We start from the raw sequence: 15,600 nt of genomic DNA on the forward strand, positions 1-15,600 counted from the left end.
AGAGGTCCTGAGAAGCAAAAAGATTAGCATAAAAATGAAATCCTCAAGAACTTTATTTTAATACTTGCTGCAACACACATGTTATTACCATCCGTCAGTAGCCTACCATCAAGGCTGTCAGTACCATCACGACTGTCAGTACCATCATGGCGGTCAGTATCACCATCATGTACCACTAGCGGCAGGTGAGAGACCTCCCTCCTTCGCTTGAAGCACATTCTCTGGGTGAGTCGTGGGCGGTGTTCTCGCTCCCGTGATTTCGGCACATGTCACTTCCTGCCGTCACGCAGCCAGTTCGGGCCAGTTCACCGCCGCTGTAGCTCTCAGTCTGTCCCGCTGAGCTGTCAACACACAGCGGCGCCGCGCTCCGCTCCCTCTCCGCCCGTCCGAACGACCGTGTGCCGCGGCGACGTTTCCCCACGAAACCCCGGTCCTCCGTCCTCCTTCAGCGACGTCTCCCCGCAGATAACAACTGCTCTCGTCTCGCCATGACTCGGAGGTGATCTTCAGCGTGAACCAGGTGGCTCTGGGTGAGTGTCTGCGCCTTCATCGCTGTCATCCTCACCCATGTGTCAGTCGCTACCCAGCCGAGCTAAAGCGGCGGCGTTAGCAAAAGCGTGTGTGTGAGTGTGTACGCGAGTGTGTGTGTGGACGTCCACCGTCCTCCTTGCCGCGGTAGGTGCTTGGAAACCGGGTCAGGACTGCGGTTCGAAGCCCGTTCACCCACTCGCACTGTCTGGAGGTAGAAGCACGAGCCAACGCTGGGGGACACATGGAATTTGTTATGAAGCTAGTGACCGAGTAGCAAGCTAACAATGAAGCCAGGCTAGCGTTAGCCTGCTAGCCAACATCCAGCAAAGGTCTTCCCGGTGAAGCGCTGACCTGCTGCCCGGGGCTCGTTCCCACGATCAGCCAGATTTGACATCTGCGTGGACGCATTTTAACATGTAAGCTAACGAAAGGACAACATGTGTAACTGTAATTGATCTTACAACGAGGCTACACCACCACACATCTGTGAACGTGTGCTGGTGTCTGTTTGTTTTCTAAATGGCAGCTAATTGAGAGGTTTATTTTGCGTGGCAGGGATTGTTGAAGCTACATGTCATACAATATCCATAGATCGAGTCATCACAATGAAATCCTGCTATTATAGGGGCTGTAAATCGTCAACACGCCTCCTCTCTGACAGCTTCAGTGCCTGTGAACACCTGCCCCAGTGGTCTGGTATCTAGTTAAGATAACTTAAAGGATAACCCAGACGTTTCTTCCTCTAACCTGCTTTTAAATGTAAATGATTGCTAGGGGGGGAATATTTTCAAATCTTGAAATCCACCCTTGGGCAGTATCAGTATGTTTGGCTGCCATGAATCAGTACTGCAGTGTAATCCAACACCAGCAATTCTTGTTACTTGTGTCTCTTTCTGAGATACTTTCCAGATGATTATCAGAATCTGCCCGATCGAACCCTGAGACCTGTGCTCAATAGGCTAAATCGCTGTTTTTATCAGTGGAGTCTGGTGGTTTTGAATATTGCAAAGTAAAGGCGTGTGTTTTTTGGGGGTTAAAGAGAAGCATGGTACTCTTTTACATGAAGAACTAACTGTGGTAACAATAACGGTCTGAGATAGTCTGGTAAAATTAAGCACGACAAATGTCCAGTTGGATTACATTGCAGCTCTGTCTTGCAGTCGCTGGGTATATGTCGCTTTTGCTCAGTAGTGGAGCTACTGCAAAGACCTGTGTCCCGACTTCCTATCAGGAATTTACACCCACAACATGAGAAAACAAGGTCCAGGTTAAAAAAAGCACAGTTATCCATTAATGAACTCATTGAAAACCAATGCCATGTTGGTTTTTAGGTTTATTTTTAATCTTGTTTTTATCCCTGCTAGAACATCAGTTTAAACGCCTGCCGTTCTTGCACACAGACAAAGACTTTGGCATTCAAAAACATTTCTAATCTTTGGTCACAGTGGGTTGCCATTATTTTCTCCTAAACGAAAACTGCTATAAGTTTTGTTTAACGTTTAACTTTTTAAAGGAACAGTATAGAAGCAAATGTTTGAATGGAAGGTATGTTCAAGTTATTCCAGTCCAAACTCAAAATATAAAGGTATGAGACTCACATGGCCAATACAGATTTCCGATGTTTCGACCATTATGTGCTGCCTGACAGCAACTAAAATGCATAATGAAAGCAATCTATCCTGCAAAGAGTAAATAGGAGCCGATTAAAACTATTTACATTGGAGCATCATCATTCAGATGTCTAGCTCCAGTAATTGGTGTCTTATGTAGTGAAAATAACTTGAAACTTATAATTTAAGCAGTTATGGTAATTGGTAATTAAAAAAGGAATAACATAAAAGTAAGATAATAATGTCCACTTTTTAAATGAATAGATTAATTAAACAAATAATACTTGTATGTAAGCCTGAGCCACAATTTGTTTATGCCCACAGAGCATTCAATGATCTGAAAGACAGCAGGTACCAGGCTTAATCTGATTAAGTCTCCTGTCATGGCTGCATAGTCCTGGCGATGAAAATGTGCCAACGTAATCAGAGCTCTTATCTAGAAGCATGGGTGACATAACCATTCTGAGATTGAGTTACAGACTATATGTCTATCTGACTTCTGGGATTTTCTTAGACCCTTATTTCCGGGTCTCCCACAATCCCCCTTATATTAACACCTGTGGAACTTCATCACTTTTTTATTTCTGTCTTCATGATATAGGTTTTATCCAGATTAAGTATATTTTATATTCTTGAATAGATGAAAGAGCCATTATTGTCATTGTAAAATATTATGCAACAGAAGGCAGAAGAGTGAACAGTGGAATACTGCCTGTGGTGATTTCCCTGGCACTGCTGGGGCACAGGGAGATGTAGACAGCTTCCAGGGAGGGCAGAAAGCAGCAGAGGTTTTTTTATATACTCAGCATTGCTTTCCATAAGTGCCAGCTGTCAGCTAAATAACGGACTGCTCATTACTGTATTTCCTCAAATAGGACCAGGGCCACCTCATCTGCAGAAGGTCATAGGCCTTAAATTGAGAAATGACTTTCTTCCTGATTCCGTGTGTTAGTTTGGCCACATTTTAATATAAAATTTGGATCAGCTCACTTTTGGCCGGTTTCTCCATCTCCTTGTGGAAAGCCCTGATATGATGTTGTTTAAATTTATACCATTATATTTGACATGATTGAAGCGTGTCACAAAAGAGAAATTACTACTTTAGAAATGCATGTATATTACATTTTAGTTGGTTTAGATACATTTGTGGAGATTCATTTTCACCTAGATGGTAAAAAGCCTTCAGGGCTGAACAGTGTGTGTAATTCAGAATGGTTGGGTTATGAATTTATTGCAGTACAACCTGTGATTCCTGCATGTGGGAGACAGAAACCATAATTGTATAATCAAGTTAAATCCATGTGTGGGATTTGGGATACTGGCATACATAACACACCTGGTTGTTGTCTGAGAATCACCAACGGTATGTAACACTCGCCCAAGTAGAGCCCTATGTGTGAGAAACACTGAGATATTGTAAAGACTGTTGGCTTCTTATGATTAAGTCGTGCCATGGTTTCTGTGGTCTATACTCGACAAGCAAAGCTTTCAGCGAACAAAGAGTGAGAAAGGGATTGGAGACGTAATCAAGCCAACACCGATGAGTTAAAAATATCCGGATCGTGTAGCATTAATATTAATTATACTCAGAAGCGATCAGGTAAAAGCATTCATTGTCTTCTCTCTTTTCTGTTTATATGTTGACAGAGTCAGTGGGTTGGCTGGCCCATGTGTCGTCTGTAGTGTCAAGGTGAGACTTAGGAGATAACTGGTTTGCATAGAGGAATGATATATGCATGACTTTTGCAGATTCTTAGCACGGTGAGGGTGTTATTAACTTTCCTAATTCATGTTACATAGCCGTGATAATACAGATTCCTGGACTCAAGAAATTGAACTAGCTGTTTCACCTTTTGAAGGTCTCAAAAAGGTCTGAGATTTGGAGGTAGTTGAGTCTCAGTTTAAGAAGTAAGGTGCCAATATTCCATTGGCCTTTGAGCCTGGACCTCAAGACTTCTCACAGGTGAGCTTTAAAACATCGGGATCTGATGGAAGGCCCGCCAGTGTGGATTCAGAGTGGAGCTGAGAAATATCTCGACATGGAAAAAAGTCCTCTCCACGGCCTAAACTGTTTAGTGTGGGTGCCCAAGTGCAGTGTGATAGAGAAACAGACCTTTCTAGTGCCTGCATCCCGGTTTGCCTCCAACAAGATCAGGACGAGCCAGCGACCCACATCAGTGGAATCGAGAACATTTTCAATGTAAATACGAACAACTGTGAAATGTAACGCAGTGATGCAAACCTGAGAACGCAGTTGAGCAAGGTGAATACACTGAGTGTTGCACATGGACTTAGTTAATTGACTGCAATTCCCCTCTCTGATTTTAAGTTATATGGTCAGATCAGATTAGTTTTTAATTTCAAATAAAGATCATAGTAAAGAAAACATGTTTTGACAGTTATGTGAAGGTTTGATATAAAAATATCCATCCATATTTATTTAAAGATGTTTAATTTGAATAGTTTACAGTGTATATAGAAAATATGACTTATTTTCTCATGAAATATAGAAACTGAATAATTTGATAGCGTGTTTCATCTATGTTGAATATTATGTCACCCAGGGTTATTATTAGGGCTGGGCGATTTTTCGATCTCGATTCGGGATCGCGATAAAATGTTGATCGATTTCGATTATCTCCTTGTGACATGTATTCGATCTCACGTGGCAAAAGTAAGCGCAACAACAGTGTCGGAGTCTGCCGGCTGCCGTCTGCAGGTAGGACACGACACGTCCACTTCCCATCGTGAGAGTAGCTGCAGTTGCGAGAGAGAGAAAAAGAGAGAACGAAGTTGGAAAAAGGAGAAAAAAGGAGTGAAACTGAAGTCGGGGACAGCGAAAATAATGCCGAATGTGAAAGCGACATCACTACATCACCCGAAACCGAAGACATTGTCGAAAAAAAGGGTAACGCGACGTCAGGTGTGTGGACGTGGTTTGGATACGGCAAAAATGACGAGGAGCCGACGAAGCCGGTCCTCCAAAATATGCCGGCGGTCGGTACCAGCCAGGACGGGAAACACCACAAACCTTTTCAATCACCTGAGACGGCACCATCCCAGTGATTACACAGAGAGTTTGACTCTGCGGGCTCAAGTTTGCACAACACCAAACAAAGAGACAGGCAAGACCACTACGTCTCCCGTTAGCATCACTAACGGGAGCGATTCTGTTCTGTTAGCAAAACAACAGTCCATTCAGTCGTGTTTTGCAGCCATTGCCCCATATTAAAAACAATCGAAGCGTGGCAAAAATATAACGAGCGCTAATACTTATTGCTTAGCTAAAGATATGATGCCCCTGAGCACAGTGGAGAGGGACGGCTTCAGGAAACTGATCAAAGTGTTCGACCCCAGGTACGAGCTCACAGTTTAGCTCTTGAATGTGTCAGAGGGTCTGACCCACATGTTTACTTTTTTTTTTTTAGTTGTTTACAAAATCAAAAAATGCTAAATATAGTGAAAAGGGACCAGTCACTTAGTTTGCACTAAGCATATAAGACTCTGAATGAGCTAAGAGCGCTGCTCTGAATTTTCTTTTGCTAGTTATGGGCCCTGATGCTCTCTTGATCAATGGAAGCATGAAGACCTTCACAAAAACATTTTGTGCTCATTATTGGAAGGCATATTCATTTTTTTTTATGTTAATAAACTTTATTGTAAAGTTTCAGTGAATCTCTTGTTTCTTCAAGCTTCAGGATGCCCCTCACACTGGCAGCATCTGCAAAAACTACATATCGTGATAAGAATCGAGATCGATCAATATGGAAAAACATATCGTGATAAAACTTTTTTCCATATCGCCCAGCCCTAGTTATTATGCACCAATTATCCGTTTTATGAAGTAAAACTCCATGTTTTAATCTCTTGCAAAGTAGTATCAGCAGTTCCCAGACTGTCAAGATTGCCGCTGTTAATCCAAAGCATGTGCTGTGACTTAAAATCCAGTAAACTTTTGAACTGTAAGATTCTTTCTTTCCCAGCCCTTTCACTCTTATTTTGTTGTCATACCGTTCCCTTTTTCCTCCAAGGTACAGACTTCTTCTAATGTTGAAATATTAAGAGGACATAAATAATTTTTGGGACTCAATGAAAACGTATCAAATATAAACGCTATCAAATTTGTTTTCCTTAACATTAGAACCCAATTCATTTAATTATGTTATTCTGTATGACCATGTTCCAATCAGTTATTTCAGCTGCATTATTGCCACAGAGACACAAACTTTGTCTTTAGGATTAAGAGGGCAGTTGGCCATAGTTTGACGTGGACTCCCTCTTAGTTGTATGGGGCAAAGTTTCTATAAACTTAATATAAGCTGGTGCTGTTATTCTGAAGCATGTAAGTGTTTCCTATGGACATGCAGATTAATTTGTGGAGTGTTATGCCTTTCATCGCAATGAGATTGATGCATATCCCTTGTGTCCAGAATTATCGGGCATGCCTCCTTTACGCAGAGTGAAGGATGCCCACAGGTGTAGAGGGGCAGGTCGGAAACCATTTGGTGCCTCAGCGGCAGAAGCGTTTGTGGCAGGAGAGATAATGCAGTTTCCACTGTTTTTTTCCCCTTGCACCATCAGAGCATGCTGGGGGTGGAAGTATTTGTGCATGACTGGCGTCATGCCCTACTGTATGCATTTCTGTCACTTGCCCTGATTTCTCTGACACTGCTCCCAGTTTGGATGAACAATTTGTCCCTGACTCTAATAGCTCTTTACTGGCTGTCCATGCAGTTGCCCATGGCTCCTCCTGCTGTACAGGGAGCTTCTGTCTGAGGCGCACAGGAAGATATTTTGCCTCCACGCGCAGTGACTTGTTCTGTCTTGGCCTGTGAGTCTTTTAGTTTAAAAACCTCTGGGCTCTCGTGGGGGGGTTAGTAATGCTATTCAGATTACCAGGGGACCATCCACCATGTCTCTTTGTGAGTATTACTGGAGTGGTACTGCAATTTTGTCCTTTCTGTCAGACTTCATCAAAAGCAATTAGGCATTTTCTACAGTTAATTGGGTCCTGTTTAAGGGGGTCTGTATCTGGGGTATCTGCTCTGCAGCTGGCTGGTCGTCGCCCCTCACACTTGCTCAAGACTGCGAGGAGAGGGGTTACCCAAGTAACCTTGTATTGGTGTATTTTACCAGTTTTTCCATGAGTCAAAAAGTAACTTTGTGTGTGATGGCGATGGAAGTGTTATAGTTGTTCAGACAGCAGCGGAAGGGCAATTGGTCAGAGATTTGTTTAGTAAGTGATAAACAGCGATTTAAAGACTTGATTGGTCCATGATCTGGAACAAAGCTTGGCTATAATACCCCATGAGTAGGAGGGGAAGTGATAAAGAAAGGACATTGAGTGCAGAGCATGATGGCAACAAAAAACTTTTTCCTCTTAATGCTTCCATGAATTATAGACTTCTGTCATTAGGTCATGGCTCATTGTTCTCTTTTTCCCTTTTGTCTGTGTTGAAGACCACGACAGAAAGGGAAAGGAGAACAAGTCCAGTCTTGGCATCCTTTAAGTTAATTGTTTGTATACTTTGGCTTTACTCGAATCGTACAAATGTCTTGGCTGATTTAAGTGGCTCGACCTCTTGTAGAAACTTTACTTCTGCAAATCACACATAATGGATAAGGGTCCATTTGCTTATTGTATTACCTGTAATAGTCCGAAAGCACTGATGCATTGGAGGGTCAGAATGCTCATTGCACAAATAATCAACAGCTACCTCACTTTTTTTTCCTCCTGTTTGTCATTTTTTCCCCCAGGCCGGCATTGTTTATTGCTACAATAGAAGACTAATCAAATGTGAGACAACAATGTGGCTTTAGGCTGGGTTTGTCGAATCTATAAATATCTCTGAAGTCAAATTGACCCTTAAACTCTAGGATCTAGATGCACCTAATATGGTCCTCTATAGTCCAGTATGAACATTGGTTTCTCCTTTAATCCCCCTATTCAGATAACTTGCATTAAAATATCTTTCCCCTTCCTTTTCAATGTAGACTACATCAGAGATAAACCTGCAGCAGATTATTTAGTTTTAAGGTTAGAAAATCTGGGCTAAATCTTTGTGGTCAGGTAAACCTGACCAGATTTCAGTTTAATATCTCCCCACAAAAGTTATTTCTGAAATATTTAATACAAAACGTTGTCTTAAATACAGGTAGACCGGGAGGAAAAGAAAGCTAATCTGTAATTTTACTTGCCAACTTTTTGTTCTGTGTAATAGTGACCTTTGAAACCTCCACTATTGGTCGACCTCTAGCTGATTTATTATATTATTTCATCATCATTTGTACAGGATAGGAAACCAAACCTTGAATAGGAGTCAGGAGGAATCACCCCCCAACTCGCGCCGTTTCTGTATAAAGTCACAATTATTTGCTCAAGGCATAGTTTATAATGACGTATCCAGCTCCCGGTACCTTTATTCACTGGAGGAAATAACTACTGGCAATGAACCGTAAAAGAAACCGGATAAGCGGCAACAGGAGTCCACAGAAGCTGGTGGGAACAGGAATATATGAATCTGAACTTGGATGGTTGGATTTCACTGGCCCTCTAGCAATTCTGTCCTAAAAGGAGGATATTCATGTGGACAGGGTCTTAGGAGTTTCACTTTCTTTTAGGGTGTTCCACAATGCTAAAAGTTTAGTGTTGAATTTATTTGCTTCAGAAATTAAACTAATTTGTTTAAATTTTTCTACTTTAAAAACAAACCTCAATAATGTGGATGATGTTACTCCCAGGTCACCTACAGATAAACACTGTCAAATGAGTTGTTATACTTGAAAGACTATTCTGGAAAGCTAATTTATGCTCAGTGTTTACAATGAACCTTCTCCCCCACCCAGGGTTCCAGGTTGGTGTGGTGAGAGAGCAAGCTAACTACGGGGTGGCGGTCCGCCTGGGGCATCCTGTCCCTGGTTCTCAAGGTATCTAGAAAGTTCTTCTTGTGTAATGCTTTTGGATTGCCGAGAAAAAGCAGCCCAGAAGAGTGAATTCTTATATATGACTGAATTGCAGAGAATATTGAAATGTGAAAGCAAAACCCTGTGAGGAAACACATGAAACTACCAAGAAGCTTATCCAGCTCTTGTCTTAACTCTATGCTCTGGGCTCTGATTGACTATCAGCCAGTTATGCTTTGTTCACATAGACACTGCAATGATTCAGTAGTTTTCATGTCCTGTTCGGCCAGATAACCATCCTCAGTTTTCTCATCCAAAGAAGTCCCTCAAATGGCTGCACACCCAGTCAGTTAATCCACTGAGCTGACAGCGCTGCAAATATACCAATGAGCCGATGTGAATTAATTTGGTAAAATTTAGAACCAACCATTTATTTATAATTATCGGACAACAGGTTACTTTCGTCATTTTGATTGTTTAATGATGCAGCTATAACTTAGCGGTGCTCATTTTCTAGATTGACTTTTGGAATCCTGTGTTATTTTACTGTATGGATTATGAAGCAAGTAATATTTGGATGGCTGCTTCTGGACGAAACATGATCTCCATGGATCTAAAGGCTTGCACCCTGACATTAACAATGGCAAAACCTTAAAACCTCATCCAGCATATTGCTTTAATTCTGACCAATATATTCCTCAGCTTGACTCTGCTGTATAACTACTAACCACAATAATGGGCAGATATCAGCTTTCTTTGTACGGGACAGAAACCGGTCTTGCTATAATTACTAATGATCTATTGCTACTGATTCTAGGGCTGGTTCAATTTTAATTTAGCTTGAAACTGTCAACTTTGGTCTGTTGTCTGCTTGGCAGCTGGGAGCCTGTAATTATAGAAGCCCTTTATGTTTTCTGAGGTTATCCTGCTGTTATCTGAACAGATAATTCAAACATAACATACTGCGTTACCATCTCAATCTCTGGTTTCAAAAAACATCTAACTTTGATACTTATCAGTTCCCCTTGGGTGCAGTTTAATATGGATGTGTTGTTTCTAAGTCGGCATACCACCAGCAGCAATTTTGTGACTGAGTGTGTCCATAATGCCCTGGTGTTGGCATTTCCAGTCATTGCAGAGACTGGGGAGGGAATGTTCTTGTGCACTGCACCCACTGCGCTTGCTATTGTAATATACAAGGAAGGGCTTGGTCCTAAGCAAAATATCCCGCTGTATGCCAGAGAAAAGTGCAGCCGGGTGCAGCTGGCTGATAAGATCGAAGTGCGGGGGGCCGGCGATACAGGATCAGTGAGTCTTGTAGGTTGGTGGCAGCAGTAGCAGTGTGACCCTGTGTAACAGCTCCTTGTCGCACAATGCGGTGCTCTGATTCTCCATGACTCAATTTCATATTTTTGGTAATGAATTAAGGACTGTGTGGTTGAATGACTACTGCACCTGAGAGCATTGCAAATTATTTTAATCTTTGGCAAACGTATTTTGTCTGTTTACACACATTATCCAATGTAATGTGTGTTGGCAATGACACAACCTTGTACAGGCATTTCTTTTTGTGTGGCTACTCTTCCCCCTTTGCCACCTTGCTCTTTTTCACCCAACCCTAGCTCTCTCCGTTATGATGTGTAAGTGTTGTGCACAAAGACGAGAGATACTGATTTGTTTTTCAGTACTTTTTAAGTTCATTCTGTGGAAGTGCAGGATTTTACCTGAACTCAACGTGACTCATGATATGATGTACAAAAGTGGCATAGTGTGTGTTCTAATGTACCAAGCTGAACTGTTACAAAACACAGAGACACAGAAGCAACTTTTGTCCTGCCCTCGGCTGGATGTGGTTTCAAGCAAATCCATCATGTAAACAAAGACGCCAGACATTAATGTCCATCTCTAATTTGTTACTTCCTCAAGTTTTTTTGTGGCATGATTGGATTTACCATGACAAAGCTTGTCCACCAATGTTTTGGCTTGTGCCTTTATCCCTCAAAAACCTGATGACATATTTGCAGGGCATGATGGGTTGTTGCCAGTTCCCCCAAAATCCCCAGTAGAAGTGTACCTGATCGACTAATTGATTCCCAACTGGAACTGAAGCCATTAGCCAAATTAAGCTTCTTTTTTTTCCACCCACAGCTCGACTCTGAACAGTCTGCTTCATTGTTTGTCTCAGTACAGTGTATGATCCATAAATGACAAAGTAACCTGCTGAAGCTTATTTTTGCTTTTAGCGTCATAGACAGATTTAAGTGTTTTGAACGGCCTGTTTGTTTTTGACCCAGATGCCCCTCTCTGTCAATATCCAAATTCAGAGACACTCACACACACAGTGACAGTGTAACTTCCTTGGCAGCTCGCTACTCCTCTGGGACAACTGAGGGGAGGAAAGCGAGACAAGCTTGATATTGGGTAACGCATATCTGCTGACTCAGTTGTTTTGTGTGCGGGTGTTTAGAGCTAGTCTCAGGTGTTCTGAGGTCAACCAGCTGTCTAAGAAGGGCTCTACATTTTCGTAGTTGGTGTTTATCTGTGTGTTTCAGTGAATTACTGATCCTGTGTTAACGTCACTGTACTTTGTATCCAAAGCTTTATCCGTCTTATACTTTTTCCACATAAACAGTTGAAAAGTTCACCTTATGTCCAAAGGATGTCCTAAGAAAATCATAATATGTTCTCTCACACAGTTCCTCATTGAAACCCATGCACTATTGAACATTTCACAGTTCATGCATGTTTTACATTTTCTATGTATGTCAGCCTGTTCTACACATAGCGACTCATAATCGGCATTAGCCAATGTCTGCATTCACAAGACCAATAAACAAAAAAGTCAACCGAGCCATCTGCAGCCACCGTCTCCAACTGATACTGCTGTGGACCACCAACTTCACGAATGTCCGCTTCAGGGGGTACTATAGCTGAAAAGACCACCCCCCCTAAAGACTTCTCTAGCACAGATGCCTTGTAATTATGTGTCACACTCATTCACAAATCCCTCATTTATCCATTATTGCCTTAAGCTAACCTTTTTCAAAGGTCCTTCCTTGATTTGCACTATTGTCCAGCAATTTCAACCGAGTTACTTATTTATTACTTTAATACTATAACTTAGCCATTTAACCACTTTCAGCCAACTATTTAAATTGTTTTATCTATTATCACTTTTTGACAACTTTTTTAACTGTCACCGATTCCCTAGTAGTAGCAGTAATTAACGCAGTATCAATGAACGTGATGTAATTATGGATGATCTTTACTTTTTTTTTTTAAATAATGTCGTACTTATATTCTGGTATTTTCTGTGTTAAACATAGAATGATGTGTTCGATGGGATCAAGGTTGGTTAATCACATTTGAGGTGCCTCCCAAGTTGCCCTTTTGGGTTTGCACAACCACCGTACCACTAGATTTTGATACCAGATTAAATGGTAACTGGCTGTACAGTACCATTTCCAAATCCTTCTCAGTTTATAAACCCCATCTGTGAAACGATGCGGAGTGAATGCAGGATTTTGCAATCACAGAAATACAGGAAATGAAAACAGTAAATTACCTTGGTTTTTTCCCTTTCAGGCAATTTCAGATCATTATGTAAGAGACAAAATGTGATTAGTGCATTGATGACAAATACACAGCATTTCCCACATGTTACTCTTCTGCACAATTTCCCTAGAAAACCTTGTGACCCCCGCCTTGGGTGTGTGACCCTCTGGTGTTGAGCCACTGTTTTGATAGGCTGTGGCAAAGCTGAAATATTTCTCCAAAGTTCACACCGACATTTTGTCTGTTGTATTTACAGTGACTAAGGAAGGGGCTTGGCACACTGTTCTGCAGCATGGAGAAGGAAGACCTGAAGGTCCTCAACAAGGGCGAGGAGGAGGAGATGGTACTGTCATTTTACATCAGTGCCAATGTAGGAGGTGTTGCTCTCACACTCCTCAAACTGCAACCATGTTTTCTTGATACACACTTTAGGAGCTGCAGGGCTACCGTCTCTGTCGCTGGCGGCTGGTCCTCGTGGGCCTCGGGGTGCTGTGTACAGGGGGCTTCCTCCTCCTGCTGCTCTACTGGATGCCAGAGTGGTGCGTCAAATCCACCTGCACCCGTACCACAGCACGTGATGCTGAAGTGGTGTTGCTGCGCTCTGTGGTAGGTAACATGTAGAGCTGCTGTAATTAGCTTACTTATTCTGTAGCCACCTGCTTACCGATTTTCCATTAAAAAATATGAGCTATGATGCTGATCAAATGTCACGATGGCTGCATTTTGCAATATAAAATGACAGTAAATTGAAGATCTTTAGATTTTGTATTTTTGTTTGAACAACAAATCCAAACTAAAAACATTACTGTGAACTTCAAGTATTTCATAATCTCTGACCTTTCATATACTCAATAATTACTAAATATAATAATTGTAAAATAAGCAGCTCTTGCAACAAACTAAGATTCGAAATTTTATATTTACATTTCGATATTTTGAATTGTTTTTTCATCTCATGCTGAGCCTCTGAAAGCCTAGAAAAATAACTGGATGGGAATGTAATCACAGTTTAAGAATTAAGAATTATCATCCACTGTAGTTGGAGAACAGACTAAAAGATAAGCTGTTGCCCATGTAGGAGGATACAAGAGAAATGATCTTACATTATAAGTTACATTGTATTATATAACTTAATTTATAGGTTTGTCTGTAATCCTAATATTTTTCAAGCAGATCTACTTATTATACAGTAATTGCATTTTATTCTACATTTTTCTGAGATGTAGTTTTTAAAAACAACACTCATGATACATTTTTCAAGATATGCAGTTAACTGCATGGATGTCATGTCCAAATGCTGTCAGGCGTAACTTAATAGTAAGATATATGCAGAAGATAAATCCTTCAAGCTCATATGCTCTTAAAGCTGTCAGTGAATACAACTGATGTATTGTTGCAGCACACTAAATACATCGAGACGATCTGATTCCTGCAGACGGTCACACCAGCTGGAATGCACAGATAGCTTGCCAACAGTGTGTTCAGAACATTCACTCTGTGCGAGTGGGTGGGTGTGTGTTTGTGTACATTACTCTCTCTTTTGGTCTCATGCTAGGAGCACATGTGTGTTTATTCATCCTTTTATCAAGTCTATATGGATCTGTGTATCTCATTCATCTTTATTTATAGGATGTGGGATGACTGAAGGGACCTAAAGTTCAGTGGTTTCACTTCATATATTTGCTTCACCAGGATGAGTTTCGGCGCTGGTTCCTGGCCAGGGTGCGAGTGATGCTTGCCCCGGGGAGTGACCCCTTCCACAGCCTGGAGACCCAGACCACCTCCCCCTGCTCCCCTTCTTCTCCCTCCTGCCCCTTCTCCTCCACAGCCTCCCCCTCTCTAGCCAATGGACACACCACTCACCCCTCCGATGGCAGCCCTGCTCAGGAGCTCATCAGAAGATATGCAGACTACCAGCCCACACAAGTAGGTGCCCGTCTCAGAAATGTACTGTTTTTACACACATACCCAGCAATGATGGCAACCATCAATCACTTGGTTTCTACAGTTGATAGAATGCTTTTGATGTTTCAGACTTCGTATTTAAGTCGTGATGGGGACAAAACAAATTCTTTAGTGGAGCACTTCCACTAAAGAAGTTAAAGAGAAAGTGGTCTCAAAGTTTTGGACCAAGGTGCTTTAGATAATACAGAACACTGCCTGTCCTTTCTTTTTCTGTTGAAGACAGAGACACTGGCCATACTTTGACTTGCTGTTCTTTTGGCTACTCTACATTGACCACATGCTTTCCATAACCAAGCAGTAAACCTAACTATACAAGTGCTATACAATTACCTCCACTGAAATATTTACATTGACTTAATTGAATGGGATATTGCACTTTCTCGAATTGCTTTTATTATTGTTGCTGTTTTCCTTGTAAATTTGCTTTGAATTGTATTGACAACATTGCTGAAAATGCTGACATGCGTCAAATGAAAATCTTTTCCTTCTGCCCCTCTCACCTCTGTATCCCTCAGATTCGCTATTTTACCTTCCATAGCACAAAGTATTACTGGAATGACGAGGTGCAGAACTTTCAAGATTTAAGGTAAGCACTTACAGAAATTGTATTGGCTTTGTTTTATACCATTTTTCAAGATGTAGCTGGATGTATATTTCTTGCAGTAAGCTAAATTGGCAAAGGGTTTTATTTGGAAGCATGTTTACAGTAAAACTCTGCCATAATGATAACAGCAGATGGAACAACATAAAGATGAAACAAGCAAAACAGCTGTATAAATAGTTTGACTTGCAATGATAGCACTGTTGTGTGTAATTAAAAATGTCCACTTTGTCTTGTACTTTGACCAACATTCCTTGCCACAGTGGCCTGGAGGACTTACAGATCAGCTGCTCCACTCTCCACTCGGAGCACAGTGAAGGCCTGACCAGGAACCAGCAGGAGTACAGGTAAAAGTCTGAGGGATTGTTTAGGCCAGATATCAATGCAGGAACTCTCCAGATATGACAATTTAAACGGTACACAGCCCAGTGGATC

At 41.6% G+C, this 15,600-nt stretch overlaps 1 protein-coding gene across 1 annotated transcript in view; it reads left to right on the forward strand.

Moving 5' to 3' along the window:
- Positions 1-348: 348 nt before the first annotated feature.
- The window catches only part of atp13a3 (ATPase 13A3), a 33,476-nt gene continuing 18,224 nt past the window's right edge, over positions 349-15,600 (forward strand). Inside the window, exons 1-7 of the mRNA XM_053429748.1 lie at positions 349-530; positions 8,988-9,068; positions 12,856-12,942; positions 13,032-13,205; positions 14,292-14,525; positions 15,080-15,150; positions 15,429-15,512. Of these exons, the coding sequence (XP_053285723.1) occupies positions 12,892-12,942; positions 13,032-13,205; positions 14,292-14,525; positions 15,080-15,150; positions 15,429-15,512 (614 nt within the window). The 5' untranslated portion in view covers positions 349-530; positions 8,988-9,068; positions 12,856-12,891. The remainder of the gene's footprint in view (positions 531-8,987; positions 9,069-12,855; positions 12,943-13,031; positions 13,206-14,291; positions 14,526-15,079; positions 15,151-15,428; positions 15,513-15,600) is intronic.

The sequence above is a fragment of the Pleuronectes platessa genome, chromosome 9, assembly GCF_947347685.1.
Source record: "Pleuronectes platessa chromosome 9, fPlePla1.1, whole genome shotgun sequence".
In the NCBI taxonomy this organism is placed as follows: domain Eukaryota; kingdom Metazoa; phylum Chordata; class Actinopteri; order Pleuronectiformes; family Pleuronectidae; genus Pleuronectes; species Pleuronectes platessa.